Below are 17,117 nucleotides of genomic sequence, written 5' to 3'. Positions count from 1 at the left end.
GCTTTTTAATTGTTCTTTTGACAATTTATGGCATCTAATGTAATTACCAATATAATTGAAATTAAGATTATAAGTTTCTTATTTGTATTTCATAATTTTAAATTATTTTTTATGAATAATGTTTTAATATAGAGTTTATATTAATATTTTAAAATGAAAAAAGAAGCAATTAAGCCATTTCTCCTGGTATGAATTATTTAAATCAGATCATACCAGTTCCTGAATTGGGGTCTTGAAACACTACCAGTCAGAAGGGTAGTGAGAGTCGGCCAGCTGAAGAGGGTCAGAGCAAGGCCACTGTTTCTGTTATGTGTTTTCACTCCTGGAAACTCTTGTTACTAACAGCTCAGTCTTTGTCCCAACACCTATCCAATAATGAAGACAGAGTTTTGAGAAAAAAAAAAGAAGTTTTATTGTTTTGCCAGCAGAGGAGAAGCACAGAGGACTCCTGTCCCAGAGGCTCTGATTCTGCCCATTGAGGGAACAGGGGACTTTCAAAGAGGTGATTCAAAGCTACACACTGGGTGTGCCCTATGAGGGCCATAATTCACTGGAAGACTTGGGAGATGGCTGTTCTTGGGTCTTCTTGCAGTGTCCCATGTCTGAATTACTGCATTCCTGTGGTGTGGGAGCTCAAGGACAGCTAACTCATGCTGGGACAGGAAGAATGCAACCTTGCTCCTTCATGGCTAAGGAGCAGGAGGGGGAGAAGAGAAACAGGGGAAAGAACATGTCAGATTTAAAGCAACCCACAGAGGCAGAGCAGTCACAATGTGGGCCCCATTAGGTCTGACAGTGGCCTTGGACCCCGCCCCAGGCCATGCAGGGCATTGGACTCCATCAGTCTGACATCTCAGGGAAAACAGAGCCCTCTTCACTGTTGTTGGCCAGTTGAATGGATTAGTGCTTGTGAAGCCCAGGAGGTGCACACGCCTTTAAATCTGAAGCAAGGACCGGGAGAGTTGACTGAGTTTTCTGTTAGCCAGCTTTTCTTTACTGTGATGAATACAGAGGAAATCAGCTTAGAGGAGGAACCATTTGTTCTAGTTATGGTTTCAGAGATTTGGGTCCAGGGTTGTCTGGCTCCATTGCTGGGGCCTGAGGTGAGGGAGAACCTCCTGATGGAGAGGGCAGCATGGGGGAGCGAGCAGCTCACCTCAAGGCAGCTAAAAAGCAGGGATGAGATATCATGCCCAAGGTCCCATGCCCTTCAACCAGGCCCTGCCTCCTGCAGGTTCCTTGACCTCACAGGGTCCACTCAGCCAACAGGGGACTAATCCACTGTGAGGACTGAGCCCACACTATCCTATCACCTGCCCACTCCCGCCCCCATCATTTCTGCTCTAAGGACCAGCCTTCAACACGGGACACTGAAAATCCAAACCATAACAATGTGGTACTCAACTTGGCATTTAGAAGGCACGTGCGTGCACGCGCACACACACATACACACACACACAAAAAAAATTGCCTTGTTCATCCAGATCCCATTTTTGCACAGGGGGTGTCCTGTGAGTTTAAAAAAATGTCTTAAGCATTAGAACTTCTGTCTCCAGTTCCATGGTTCCTGAAGAATGCCCTCGTGGGCTCTGGGGTATGAAGCCTGTGGACTTCTCACCAGTTTCCCCCATGCTTACATTTCCTTGTGGAGGGAGAGCTTCCTGAGCCCTGGGTTTGGCAGTCACTTTGGCTCCATGAAGTCAGAGGACCAAAAGAAGAGGTGCTTTCCTACACACCACAGGCACTAGTCAATTCCATCTGCTTCTTGGGTACTCAACAAGAGGGAGACGAGATGGCTCCATGACCTAACAGGACCACTGATAGTAGGGCTTACGGGGACATCACTGACGGGCTTTGATGTGCAAGAACTGACCTGACTCTTCCACCATGTGCACACATCATGCTCATGGTGTGCAGCCATGAAATACATGAGTAGTTTCCAGTTCTATCCTGATTTATTCACCTAGTCATTACAAGGACAATTTATGGTGAAAACTCAGACAAACAAGGGCCTCTACACTTTTTGAGGAAGTAAAAAGTAGGATTAAATATGAAATCAGGAAATGTTTCACAAATTCCCTAAAAAACATACATATATACACATTTGTGTGTGTATAAGCTCAAGAACATACATGCAATGTACAACTTATATATGTACACACAAATATGCATCTGTGCACACACAGACACACAGACATATATACAGGTCCATGCAAGCTCACAGTGGTGTTAAAGATGGATTTCTCCTGACATACACATCTGTATTTCTATGTTTTTTCTTCCAGTTCTTCTGCAGCTGGCAAATTCAACACTGCTCTTTCTATACCTTTGTCACTGTCCCCAGATCCATGATGAACTCTGACAAATGCCCATTCTCTTTCTTTCCTGGGATATGCCACACCTGCTTTTCTTTTTTCTTATAATTAATTAATTGTTGCTGACCCAGAGTATGCCTTTATTTTTTTTGTGTGTGATCATGTGTTTTTATTTCAAATCTGAAGATAATTTTTTTAAAAAGCCTAAAAACTTAATGTAAATTATCTGGAAATTATTTTTTTAAAGTTTATATTAGGGGAAAAAGAAAAAAATAAAAAACATTATCTTTCATTATTGAAGAGCTACAATTATTTTCCTTAACAGCTATTATCTTAAAGACCAGGGCATGCATTATATGTGTACACACACACACATGTATCATATATGTAGTTACAGTAACCTGTCATATACTTTGGTAAAACTTTATTATAATTTGCTCAAATGAGAAAATTAGATCAGCATATGGATTTGGGGAGGACACCCCAGTCCAGTACTGTCCGTATCTTATTATTCAAAATTTTGTGTTTGAGAGATACATTCACCAAGCCATCCACAGCTCTGTGTTTAGTCTTTTTTTTTAAAGATAGAGAAAGAGAGAGAGAGGAGAGAGAATTTTAATATTTATTTATTTTTTTTTTTAGTTTTCGGCGGACACAACATATTTGTTTGTATGTGGTGCTGAGGATCGAACCTGGGCCGAACGCATGCCAGGCAAGTGCACTACCGCTTGAGCCACATCCCCAGCCCAAGTCTTTCACTCAATGTTGAAGTTAATTCCTCCATTGTGATTGATTCTGCTCTGGGTTTGTACTGTTCTGCTGATGAGATTTATGTGGCCTCAGATTTTCCTGATAATCAGAACCTCAATGACTGGGACTATGATTCTCTCCCTTCTGTGAGTTGTTATCTGTGGGAAAGTGAGATCACTGTTTGTTAATGATGGCACATCTTCATTTTTGGGTGACATTTCAGATCAAAATGCAGCCTTTCCAACCTCAGAGGAAATATAATAATAAATCCTATAGAAATGAGGCAAATATCATAGAACTTCTTTCTTGGCCCCTTCAGACATGCCCTGGAGCTCCCACTTCAGCTTGCCTGGAATTCAGAGAGGAAGTGGGTCCCTCTGACTGCAGTGGAGCACAGCCCCAGTGCTCTGGGAGCTCCTCCCAGCTGGGAGGCTGGTGGCACTTCTCAGGGACATGCTACAGGAAGAGGCAGAGCACAGAGCCAGCCGTGAGGCCTGTGGGCTCAGAGCCAGACTGCACGCTGCTGTCACTCCAGGCCACCAAGGGTCCACAGGGACCAGCCAGGGCACCTGTAGAATTGTCCCTGGTTCTCCCCCCTCAGTCCACTGTTTCCCAAAGGATGGTGCAGAACACAGTGAAAACTATCTCAGACTCACTGAAAAGAGGGGACGTCAGACAAGTTGAAACTACTGAGCTTCTCCCTCACACCCAGGATGGTTGAAGACTCTCAAGAAAGAAAATTTCAACATTTCTGGTCCTTCTAGTTGGGTCTGAGAACTGGGCCTTCAGGGGAAGTAGGGAGGTAAGTGTCTGTGGAGGGGGATCATGTGGGCTGCCGAGGACCCAGCAGGTCCAGAACATTCTTTCCCTCTGTGTCAGTTCAGTGAAGCAAGGAGCTCAGTGAGGTAACCCTACATGTCCTTTTAATTATTTCAAGATTTAGAATCTTTTAAGTTGCCCCATCATGGTTTATATTTACGAGGTCAGTGTGACAATTCCATGCACATACACAACCAGTGACAATCTCATCAGGGCAGTTAGCATCTCTACCTCCTGAGTTTGCCACTCTTTCTGCTGGGAGCCTTCAAGCTCTGTCTCCCCTGAATTTTACTGGAGCAAGCCTGGAAGCCACTTCAGCAGAAGCCAAGGCTCCTCTGTTCTGAGATGACACCTGATCCAGTCCCTTAAGGCAATGATGGTCCAGATGGTCATTGTCAGGAAGCATGAGGACCAACTGTCTTCACACTGTTTTAATATGGAACTTGATGTAAACATATTTATTAAAGCTAAGAAAAGGCCATTAAGCTTCTTTACTGGGAAAAAATAGGTTCACCTCAAAAGTCAGTCATCTTGCACAGAGAATATTCAGGATAATTGAAGAGGAACACAGAGAACTGTGGGAGGTGAGCCCTTTTTCAAGCTTGCCAAACTTGATTTCCCTACATACTATGCTAAGGACACCAGTGCTCAGCTGAAAGCACCTGTGTGGGGGCGGCAGGCACCCGAACTAGAGCATCCAGTCGGGGTGACCCGTCGACACACTGGGTTGGGTTGGTGTTATTATGCACATAAAGTAATGAGTCTGTTTTAGAGAATTTTCTTGGGAATCACGAAATCCAAATTCTTTTTTTTTATATTTATTATTTTAGTTTCATGTGGACTCATCATTATTTTACATTTATGTGGTGCTGAGGATCGAACTCCGTGCCTCAGCATGCTAGGCAAACAGTTTACAACCCAGCCACAACCCAGCCCCCAAATCTAAATTCTTTATTTTACAATGAGAAGAACTGGAGCCAAAGAGACCCATAAAATCTCTAAGTTAGCATCCCCCTGCTGCCCGGTGGTCCTCACTGGGGGCTGTTTTTCCTTCCTGGGAAGTGAACTCACTTCTCAGTTTTAATAGCCAGAGTACACACAGGAGGAAGCATCATCAAAGGAAGAGGATTATTTGGGGTTTAACAAAAATTACCACAAGGCTTAATTTCCTTCGGGACAAATAATTTTGGAAACACACCAAGTGAGTGTGTGATTAAGATGAAAATATGGGGCTGAGGCTGGGGCTGTGGCTCAGTGAGATAGCACTTGCCTCACACGTGTGAGGTACTAGGTTTGATCCTCAGCACCACGTAAAAATAAATAAATTAAAAAAGGTATTTTTAAATAAAAATATTCTTAAAAGAAAAGAAAATGTGCTGTGACTGCAGACTCTGCAGGAAGGTGGTGGCATCTAGCTTGACACAGTCTGGCTGGTCACCTGAGGGGAAGGAGGGAAGGGAGGGTGGGAGAAGGAAAGTCTCCTGCACAGTGTGTTTCTATATAGCATCAGGGGCAGGAACGGTGAACATTCTCCCCATATTCCCTGTGCTCCTCCAAGCTATCATCCATGACCACTATTGTTTCTTCATTGTAATGATACACCTATGTAATTACAAATTTCCTCTTTCACTATTTATCTCTCCTTTTTGTCAAAAGCTTTACTTTTAATTTTTCCTTTAATAAATTAATTAATTTAATTATTTGGCACATGGAATTGAACCCAGGGGTGCTTAACCATTGAGCCACATCCCCAGCCCATTTAAAAAACATTTTATTTATAGACAGAGTCTTGCTTAGGGCCTCGCTAAGTTGCTAAGGCTGGCTTTGAACTTCTGATCATCCTGCCTCAGTCTCCAGAATCACTGGGATTACAAGGGTGTACTACTGTGCCTTGCAAACTTTAATTTTTATACTTTAAATTTTATACATTTGTGATGGAAATCTCAGACCTGAATGAAATGAAATTATAACATCATTATGAGGAAGAGTCTATGCCTGGGGAAAGGGTTAATTCTCCTATACTGTGTCACTCTCTGAATGCTCTACAAACATAGGTATATCACTTAATTGCTAGGCAATTAATTGCTGTCAACTATGAGCTTCTAGGCTTAGTTCTTTGGGAGGGAACTTGAGTTACTGCTGCCTGTGGTGAGGGCCACTTCATGAGAACACTCGCAGGTGTTGTACCGTCCTTGCTCTACAACCATGAACTACTTACCCTAAGTTCCCTGTGCATGGTCTTCCGTCACGTAGGCAGGAATTCAAACCCACCAGTGTTGGGATGGTTATGAAACGATGTCAGATCTCCCATCAAAACCCCTTGTAACATCATCTCGGGGCCCAGAACTTCAGAGCACCAGCTCATTTTGGTCCACAGGCTTAAATAAAAAAGTTCTTAATATATAAGCAGGAAGTTCTTCAGCTCTTCTAGTGGTGCTTGGTCTCTTGCTGAGTGTGATTTCTATAACACGTTCATTTAATGCATTTAATAATAAAATAAAAACATTTTTTACTCTCTGTGAAAAATGTCAGTAGGCAGTAAGAACAAGATTATTCCTTCTTAGAGCTGCTTTAGAAGTTCAATAGGTTATGCCAATAACTTCACTTAATAGTTCAGCTAATGAGTCAGGATATATTTTATAAAGTTGCCAACATTATTGTAAATATGTCAGGTCCACTAAAGGACATGTTTCTCAGTTTTCTCCCTGATCATCCTTCTCGGCATTGCTGTGAGGCACATTGGGAGTGGAGTTGGGCATGTTGTTGAGCCTGCTGTGTCAGGAGAGCAGAGGGTACACGAGTTATTGCAGAGCAGAGCTGGACCCTGCAGCGGTGAGCACACACTGTTGGTCCAGAGCAAGGCTCAGTGGGAACCTGTCATGCGTCCGCCCTCCCATTCCCTCCATCAGGTCCACAGCATGGCGTCCACAGCCAACCACACGGTGGGGATGGAGTTCTACCTCACACTATTCTCCGAGGACCAGGAGCTCCAGCTTGCCCACGGCTTCCTGTTCTTGCTGATTTACCTGGTGGCACTGGTGGGGAACCTTCTCATCATCGTCCTGGTCACCGTGGACCAGTGTCTCCACACCCCCATGTACTTCTTCCTGAAGAACTTGTCCCTCCTGGATGCTTGCCTTGTCTCAGTCACTGTCCCCAACTTCATTGTGAGCTCTTTGGGCCACAGGAGCACCATCTCTTTCCCAGGATGTGTCTCACAGGTCTTGTTGGTGACTCAGTTTGCTGGGACTGAGCTGTCCGTCCTCACGGCCATGTCCTATGACCGCTATGTGGCCATCTGCCACCCCCTGCACTATGATGTCATCATGAACAGGGGGCTCTGTGTGCAGATGGTAGCTGTCTCCTGGTTCCTTGGGGGCATCTTCGGGGTCTTATACTCTGCAGGAACTTTCTCTTTATCTTTTTGTGGCTCCAGAAAACTCCCACAATTTTTCTGTGATGTCCCCTCTCTGCTGAAGATTTCGTGTTCAAAGTCACATGTCACCATTGATGTTAGTGTGGTCATTGGAGTCACATTTGGACTTTCCTGTGTTCTGTCCATTGGATTTTCATATGTGTACATTTTCAAAATTGTCACAAGAATGCCATCCTCACAAGGACGGTCAAGAGCCTTCTCCACCTGCACACCCCATCTCATAGTGGTGATCACATTCATAGTGACAGGTGTCACTGCCTATTTGAAGCCAGTGCCGGAATCTCCACATCCTGTGGACTTTCTGGTGTCTGTTCTCTATTCCGTGATGCCTCCGTCTTTGAACCCTGTCATATACAGCCTGAGAAACAAGGATGTCAAAGCCTCTCTGTGGAAGATTTATGGAAACTGTGTCGTAAGTATTATTGGGGAAACCAGAGAACTAGTTTCTAGGAAGGATCAGTGACATGTCTTTTTGTGTTGCTCTGTGTGATTTTAATAATTATGTAGATCTTTGTGATGTAATGTAAACAAATCAATATCTTGACTCAAGTACTCAATTTAACTTAAAAGTTCAGGAATGAGATTTGCAGGTTTGTGATCAGCTCCATGACCTCAGAACCTGTGTGAGCTGGACACGTGTTCCTCCAGTGTTTCCATGTAACTCACTCAGAAGCACATGGTGGGCTCCGGATGAGGCTTGCAAGCTGCTGGGCTCCAGCTCTGAGGAACCAGTGCACATATTCTTTAACCTTGCAGAAGGGACCTTGCCGATATGATGAGGCAGTGTGGAATGGGCAGATTGCCCAGGTGTAGCCATCTAAGCACGTCAACCCTACAAGCCATGGGCCTCCTAAGACTTGCCCAGAGGGAAAGATGTGCTGTGGAAGGCCGGACATGCATCGCTGGCACTGGAGATGCAAGGTGGTAGCTGCAGAGACAGTCACCTCCAGCCCTGGGAGGCAGAGGAAACACACCCAATGGAGACCCCAGTCAGGAATGCAGCTCTGCTGAGGTTCAGCATGATGTGAGCATTGCTGCCATTCTAAGTCTAGAAGCTATAAAATAATGAACTTCTGTTTTAGGATAAGATGTTGGTGACACCGTATGACTGCAGCAGTATGAAATTATCATGAGCCTAAAATCTTTGTCCCTGCAAATTCTCTTAATCATACCTGGTGTGAACAGGTTTGCTGCCACTAAAGTCTCAGAAAAGCTGAGGAATGTTGGAAAGAACACACAATTCTTGCTCTCAATATCTTTACAATATGGCAGAAAATCTTTCATTTATGCCTATATTTTCCTTGTATTTACTCATATTACAAATAAAACCTTAATATGTTCTCATTTCTATTTTGTCATCAGCTTTCTTATTATGAAATCAGATGTTATAAAAACTTCATCAACTTATCACTTCCTTAATTCTTGTCTTCGTTGTTGTTATGGTTATTCTAGCAGTTAAAGTTGGTATTTGGGATTGCCAGTTATTTTGCCTCTATTTTATCAAAATTTATCAATGCCTTCATCATTATCCATACTGCCCTTTTATATATTTTAAACTTATCAAGACACATTCTTATTGTGTGGAAGACTGAAAGTCTAGCTTAGCCTTTGTGGAGACACTACAAAGTCACATAAGCCCTGTTGAGAGTCTGGAGGCAGCCAAGCCGGGGCTTGTGGACTAGAGAGAGATGGCCCAGCAGTGTTCCCCTGCCTGAGGACCTTTATGGCTGAAGCTGCTGTGAAGTGTGGGGAGATGACTTCACACTGAAGAGCAGGGGTGGGGGCTGTGAGACCAGGACACTCCTCACCAGTTTTGGGTGCTTATGGAGCACACCAGCCTGCAAAGCTTCCCCATGCAGGCTTCTTCTCAGCTCTGGGAGAGGACATCTGATACCAGGGCAACATGGTCTTGACTGGTGAGCATCCTGCAAGGTTGGCTGATGGCTCCGCCTACTTGACTCCTCATGTGGAGGGGCAAGGCTGGCTTGGACTTCTTGTAGGCATAACCCACCCCCATGATCTAATGATTTCCCACAATCCCCAGCACCAAGGACCATCTACTGGGGATCATTTTTTGCCTAAGTATTAGGAAATGTAAACATAAAGGTTGCTTTTCAGCAGGCACTGATGTTTAATAAGGAGGATCAAGGGCAGCCAAGTTCTTCTTCGGCTCAGTGAAAAAAAAAAATTTTTAAATATTTTTTTAGCTACACGTGGACACAATATCTTTATTTTGCTTATTCATTTTCATGTGGTGCTGAGGATCGAGCCCAGTGCCTCACGTGTGGGAGGCAAGTGCTCTGCCACCAAGCCACATCCCCAGCTCTCAGTGAAAAAAAATTTAATCTACCAAGATTTGCATCATAGGGACAATCCCTCAATTCTAAAATAGTGATTTCATTCAAATTTGGGTCAGTGATGATTTCTTTAAACTTTTTTAATTATGTGACATCTATTTTGACACATTGTTTCTTATTTGACAATTTTCACTTTTCCCCCCACAGCATTGCTGATCTTGGTGGGATTTATGGGCAGCCCATTCCTTCACACTTATGTTGAGGTATCTGATTAGTCAGATACTGGATTTTGATACGCACATGGAGCTCTCTGGACTTTCTGTGCAAAATAATTCATATTTTATTTCTTTAGATATGTCATGGAAGAGCTTGATCCCCAATGCTGAACTTTAAAAAAACATTACATTTTTTTAGAGCAAGAAGGGAAATAGAATTCCCCAGGCCCTCTCCTCCACAGAGACAGTGACATCACAATAGCATGTGACAGCACTGGGTACAGTTGACAGGGTGCAGCACCCAGGCCTGAGCGTGCTGAGGTGCTCTCTGCTTGTCCTCTAGAGCCCCTCCGTGGCCAGCAGAGAGAGGAGCTTTTGTGAGAAAGGTCCAACTTGTGGCTTCTCCCTCTGGGAAGGGAAGAGTGTCCTGTGCATTCAGCATCCTGTGTTTGAAGGCATTTTGAGCGGCTGGTTCAGCCTTTCTTGAGTTGCAGCTGGGAGGGGAGCTGGCACAGTGGCTGCCTCAGCACACAGAGCCAAGGTGAGTACAGCAGTCACTTCCAGAAACTGCATCACCACGAGAAGATACTAGCCAAAGCTGAAAAATTATGAACTGAGGGGGGGGCAGGTGGTGGGAGGGGGGGAGAGATTGCAAAGAAAATGGGGGTGGGTGGAAAGACTTCAACTGAGATTAACACACAAATGCCCAGAGAAGACAGGTCTTCAGAAACATTAACAAGTCCTCTCTACTCTCTAGCTGGCATGATTGGTAAAAGCCTTCTCCTGTGTGTGAACCACTCATAAAGACTTTAAGAGGTGTTTGATTTTCATTGCAAATGCCCAAATACCAACAGCGAGAGAAAGAAAAATCATAAAATTACAAAAAAATAAACCATGAAATGTGAATCAATAAATGCAACAGAATAAATCTCCAGAAACTAACCCTGGAGACACTGAGGTTTGTGAATTCCCTGAGGAGGAAATAAGAACGACCTTACTATCAACTATCAACGTTCAATGTACTTAAAAATAACACTTGTGGATAACTAAACAAAATCAGGAAAATGATGCTGTTGATAAAAAGAAGAAATCAAATTTCGATTTGAAAAATAAAATAACCGAATTGACAAATTTACTAGAGGTATTTAATAGCAGACTTGAACAAACCCAAGAATCAGCAACCATGGATACAGGTAATTTAAGATTATCATGGCAAAGGGGGAAACAAACTAACAAATAAAAAAGAAAAGAAAAAGAAAAAAAGAAAGAAAAATTAGATAGAGCAAAGTGAAGAGAAAGCAGGGAACTGATGGGACATTAGCTTGTGGATCAAGGGAATTCCCAGAGGAGAAGAGAGGGAAAGAACCAGATGTCCTAAAACAGAATCGTGGTGGAAAACTTTCAAAGTTTTAACAATGAAATGTGTGTACAAACTTGTGAAAATCCAATAAAATGAATCCAAAAAAACCTTTACCAAGGCACCTTATAAGAAAACTTCCAGAAGTCACACAGAGAACCCTAAAAGAGGGACAAAGTGACTGGGCAGATAGGAGGGAGCTCCCATTGTATTATCAGCAGACTTCTCAGCAGAGACTCCACCAGCCAGAAGAGAGAGGAGCAGCATGTGCAGGACTCTAGAAGAAAAGGAGCTTCCTGCCAAGGAGGATGCCCGCAGCCAAACTGCCTTCAGAAATAATGGGAAACTGACTTTCCTGAGCATGTTAAACATGACTAGAGTGTCCCCAAATGCCGCAGTCCGGCTGCAGCAAAATAACCGGGGGGTGAGAGCAACTTGTGTAGATTGATACAGCAGGAGTGGGAGCCGTTTATTGTCGGACACGAGGGGTATATATACATTTGGACACGAGGGGTATATATACATTACACACAGCTTATCTTAATTAACATAAACTAGATACAGCAGTCAACCAATAAGGAATCTCCACACTTAATGGCTCCCTGGCGTTACTTCACAAACCACTCCCTCTGGCAAAATGCCAGGCACCATCTTGACTTGTTTACAGACCCTAACACCCAAAGAAATGCCAACAGGAGCCATTCTACTGGGAATGAAGCAACTCTAGACGCAGCATCAGAATATTCAGCACCAAACCTCTCAGGTGAATGTACAGAAACACAGGTTTTCTTTACTACTGTAATGTTGGTGTGCAAATCACTTCTAACTATGGTGTATAACAACATAGGAATGCATAAAATGATCACAAAACCATGATACATATATATTATGAAGAGATGGGTTTGTGACATCAATTACACGAAGCTGAAGCATTGCAAAAAAAGAAAAAAAATAGATGGTGTATGTTATTTCAGTAGAGCTATCAGTCAAACACAGATCACTGTAACTTTAAGACTGATCTGATCCTCAGGGTCATCAGAAACAAAACCATTTGTGGGAAATGTGTAAGAGGAAACAAGACTCCAACTGTGTGGCTACAGAACAGAGCAAAGGCAGGCAGCCACAGAGGGAAAGAGGGGCAGTGAAGGAGGAGGGCGTGGCGCCGGGGTGCCTCCCAGGTCAGTAAGTGGGGGGCCTGTAGAGCTCCGGGGACCAAGGGCACCATGCATCCTGTCCATCACCGCACTCCAGAGGAATCAATCAAACTCTCCAGGCAGAAGGCACAGGCAGGTTAGATGGACATTTTTTAAAATGAGACTCACCTTCCTGCTCAGTCTGCAAGGAACTCAGGTCAGCTCTGAGGACGTGTGAAGGCTGACATGAAAACCGTGAGGAAGACCTCCAGGCTGGCCAGCCCAGGAGGCAGAGGGGCCATAAGGTAGCCAAGGAGATTTCAAGCTGGAATCCCACAGGAGAAAAGGCACAGATCCTACAGTGGCTAAGTGATGGATCCCTGTGAACGCACCTAAAACCACAACCCCCAAGCCGCCTAGGAAATAGCAGCGGCAGGCTTCTTCTCTCAACCAACCAGCCTGTTCACCGCCCACCCAACCGCACAGCTGGCCTGCGCTCTGGCTTCAGATCACCAGATTTGGTTTAATCCTAGCGCCTCGCCCAATCTCTTGAGATCTCCGAACACCAGGAGCGCTGGACATGTGCTGGGCATCTGTCTCTGCACCCAACCGACTGCGCTCTTCCCATCACCTGAAGCACCCAGGCGCGTGGGCCAGGAGAGCGGCAGCCAGGCTGCTCCAAGGTCAACGCCAAGAACAGGTTCCCAGGACCAGGAAGACGCTGAGGTCCACACTGAGTGTATGAAGAGGAAGAAGGCCCGGCGGATGCTCGCCTGAGGTCAGCCGCAGGGCACTGCAAGGGCTTCGCGCTCCGTTTTGTGAACCAAGCAAGGCGCCTTTGGTTCCTGGTCTCTGGAAGACCCTCTTCTGAGGATCTCCGGGCAGAGCTCAGGCTCTGCTCGAGGTGCATACAAACTGCTCGACTTTGACCTGGAGCGCCAAGGGTGTGACAGCAAGTGCCCACAGAACACAGGTGAGCTCTCCAAAGGAGAGGCTGTCGCGGAGCCAGGCTCCAGGTGTCTCTGGGGCATATCTCCATAAGTGTCCCCCGAAACAGGAGTCCTCTTCCAAGGGCTAGTCACCTCCTGGTCTCCAAAGCCTCTGCTCCTGGTGAACATTGCAGAATAGCTCGATCCTCTTTCCATTTAAGGTCGAGATTAGGAAAATAAAATCTAGGAGCATTTATCATCTAGCTAGCAAGCTATCCACGAGACCCTACAGGAAGTATGGAATTTTGTATTTTTAATGCAAATAGATTGTCACATGCATCATGCACCACACATTAAAGAGAAGACAACACTCAAGACTAGTGGGCCACAGAAAGCCTTTGCTTTCTGTTTTAATGCCGTGGAAAAACTACTTCTAAATCCACACATACTTGATGTAATTGTCTCTATTTTGCTTTCTAAAAATCCCTCTTTGTGGCCCTTCGATCAATCACAGGCATACATGCTTTAGACTGGCCAAACACCGAGTGCCCATTCAGCTGTAATCCCTGTGTTCTCTATTCACAGCCTGGCTACAGCTCACGATGCAGTGAAAGAAGTCCAGATGAGGGTGTCAGCATTCTCACCCCAGCAATGGGACTCTGTGAGCACAGTTCGTGCACACCTGGGCACATGGCAGTTTACATGACAGGGGGGCTCGGAATACCAAATGAATTTAAAATAAAAGAGGGAGAATGCAAGAGCAAGATGGGTCAGAACAAGGTGGGATTAAGTTGTAGTGAGACCACCTCTGTGTGTGCGGCTTGGTTCCTTCATGCAGATCTGGATAAAAATTCAGAAAAGAAGGAGGCACTCTGTTATTTTTTACTTCAGTGAATATTTAAAAAATCACACACAGAAAATTAAAAGAATTTGTTTTTCTTGCATTAAATAAATGGAAGCCAGAATAGCGCCATCCTCTTTCCATTTAAGGTCAGTTGCTGATAACAGTCACTTCACCCATGCTAAGGAATACACACCAATACATTGACAACCCAGCAGGAGGCAGTTTTGTGCTTCCATAATGTTATGGAATGGTTGAGTTGGTTTTGGTATGGGAGCAGGGGTTAAACCTCAAGGCACTTGACCATTGAGTCACATCCCCACCCCTTTTTAAAACATATTTATTTGTCTGTTTATTTATTTATTTATTAGTGACAGTGACTCACTAAGTTTCTTAGGGCCTCACTAAGTTGCTGAGTCTGGCTTTGAACTCACAATCCTCATGCGTCAGCCTCTCAAGCCACTGGGATTACAGGGGTGCAGCACCACACCTGGCTAGGGGTGGAGTTTACATTCAGGTGCTTCACCAGATCCAAATGCTGTCAAGGCTCAGGCCTGAGTCTTCATCACAGATGTGGGCTCGGGGGCCCTCTGTGTACTGAACATGGGCTTTGAAGTGGTTGCTTTGCCTTGACTGGTTCTCCATAGGTGACCATGGGAGTCTACTTGTACCTCCGTCTCATTTGTCCATGTCTCTCTCTCCCCTTCCCTGAAGGAATCAGTCACAATAGTGCTTTCTACCAGAGTCCCATCTGAACCAAGTCTCACCTGCTCCTCAGTGTAAAATAAAGACACTGTCCACAGTGTAGAGAACTCCTCAGGGCTTCATAAATGAGGAACGGAACGTGTATTAAGTCCCTAGAGGAACCTCTGGCACATAGGTGCTCATGATTGCTATGAGCAGTAATTATGCACCACAGAGTCTCTGAACAGCCATATGGCACCCCACAAAGAGCAGCACACACTCAGAGGTCACATTTCTTCCCAATAACCCCTGTCAAGCATGACCATAACACAAGTGATAGATGCAATTTTAGAAACTAGTGCCCATCACTTTGAATGACACAGTGTAACCCAGTCTCTGCCACAGTTTGGATTGGAGTGTCCCAGGGCCACGTGTGGAAGGCATGGGCACCAGCTGTGGTGCTGCAGGGAGATGGTGGAGCCCTCTGGAGGTTGTGGGGGGAGTGAGTCTTTGAGCTGCCCTGTAGAGGCAGGTGGGGAGCCCTGCACACTCTCTGCTTCCTAGATAACAGCAGGGGCAACTTGACCTCTCTGTGCGTTCCCTCTACTGTGTCTGTCCTGCCACAGGCACAGATGGTTGAGGCCAACTGACCATGGGCTGGGACCTCTGAAGCCATGACTCCGTCTTTTCTCTTATGAAAGGAGATTGTCTTGGGTGTGGTGTCACAGTGACAGAAAGTGACAGTGACCATAGGATCTAAAACATGATCATTTCAACATGAAGTACGAGTGAGACTGTAGGTTTCATATCAGGTGTTTAAAATTCACTTATATGAAATATGATATGTCAAGAGCTTTGTAATGTTTTCAACAACTAATAATAAAAAATAAATTAAAAAAAATAAATAAATAAAAAATAAAAAAATGAAAATAAAATAAAATTCACTTATGTAATTATTCATTTTGGTCACAAAGCTTTCACTGGAAATAATTCATATTTAAAATCATGAAGTTTGTTATGGGAAAAAGAGATTCTTGTACATAGGTTGTTTCAAACACCCTTAAAATATTCCAATAAGTGAAACTGAGTCAGGGATCAGGTTCTCCACTTCTCAGTGATCAGCTGTGGAGCTCATAAGGCCTACCAGTCACCCGCTGTAGTATACGCAGGCACGTATCTAGCGGTGCCTAGGCACTAGTCTAGATCCCTCTCGGTTTGCTTGGTGCTACCTTCTAAAGGTCTCTTCACACATAATATATTTATTATGGAGACCGTGTGAGTTTCAATGCACATATTTTATAAAGATCAATCAAAGGTAATTAGCATTTCCACCATTTTATGGATCAGTTATTTGCATTGGGAGCATTCAGAATTCTCTACTTAAGAACCACTTCTGCAGTAGGACTTCTGCTGCCCGCCTGGTGTTCTCCAGACATGGGCCTGGACACACATGGTCCTCCGTCGATTCTCCTGTCCTGTCAGCTTGCTTTCTTTTGTGAGGGTTCTGAATGTTTTGCTTCCCTCCTCCTGCAGCCTGGGACAGGAACGTGTTTGAAACCATTCGCCTCTGTTCACATGAGGTCTTCATCGGTGCCCACTGGCATACCACCCACGGCCAATGGGTCCAACTCCACAGAGACACAGCTATGGCCAGGACTGTAGGTAGAATTAGCAACAGATGGAGTTTTCCAAAGAGACAGTTACTGTGTCTGACCAGATTCCAAAAAGAAATTCTTCACCCAGTCGTGAATGTCTGTGTTTGCATATGTGTGTGTCTGAGTGTCTGTGTGCGTGTGCACTGACACACAATATCAAGGTGCACGTGACGCAGATGGGACCTGGCATGACTACAGGCATATTGTAGCTTGGATCTGGAATGTCCCTAAAGGCCCCTGTGCTACAGTCCAGGTCCCCAGCTGCTGGTGCTCTTCGAGCTAGAAACTTTGAAAGGTGGGACTTAATTAGGTGAGGCTCGTCACAGGTCACTTACTGATTCTCCCTTGAGAGTTTTGTCACCATCCAATGCCCTCCATTCCCAGATGTGCATGTTTTCCATATTTCAATTCAGCATTTCTGTAAATGGGATTTAATTAAAAATTGATGGGTTCATTTAATACAAAAAATTTCCGAGAAAAATAAGTTTATGATGGTATAAAATAAACTGACCCGGGGTCAAATGTCTATTAAAGGTCAAGCTTTTGAAGACTCTGAATTGTGAACGACAACATAAAGGCCTCATGGGGGGCCTCATAGGCCAGTGTTCCTGCTGCAGCTTGATTTCTACAAGATACTTATTTTCTGTCAATATATATACAAGTTCCACTACAAAAAATATTTTAAA

The 17,117-nt window shown here is 44.4% G+C and overlaps 1 protein-coding gene across 1 annotated transcript; it reads left to right on the top strand.

The window, feature by feature from the left end:
• The first annotated feature begins 6,802 nt into the window (after positions 1-6,802).
• On the top strand, positions 6,803-8,133 carry LOC143390337 (olfactory receptor 14K1-like). Its single transcript, XM_076842775.1, has 2 exons — positions 6,803-7,732; positions 8,077-8,133. The coding sequence occupies exons 1-2, from the start codon at positions 6,803-6,805 to the stop codon at positions 8,131-8,133; spliced, it is 987 nt and encodes a 328-aa protein (XP_076698890.1).
• The last annotated feature ends 8,984 nt before the right edge of the window (positions 8,134-17,117 follow it).

The sequence above is a fragment of the Callospermophilus lateralis genome, chromosome 5 (assembly GCF_048772815.1).
Source record: "Callospermophilus lateralis isolate mCalLat2 chromosome 5, mCalLat2.hap1, whole genome shotgun sequence".
Taxonomy (NCBI): Eukaryota; Metazoa; Chordata; class Mammalia; order Rodentia; family Sciuridae; genus Callospermophilus; species Callospermophilus lateralis.
The sequence above is the reverse complement of the archived record's forward strand: the minus strand, read 5'-3'. Positions and strand labels throughout refer to the sequence as shown.

Excerpts from the sequence above, each read along its gene's own strand:
- LOC143390337 (XM_076842775.1), top strand. The coding sequence starts at position 6,803 with ATGGCGTCCACAGCCAACCACACGGTGGGGATGGAGTTCTACCTCACA. Across the intron at positions 7,733-8,076 it reads AGATTTATGGAAACTGTGTC|AAGGGACCTTGCCGATATGA; the intron begins GTAAGTATTATT and ends TTAACCTTGCAG.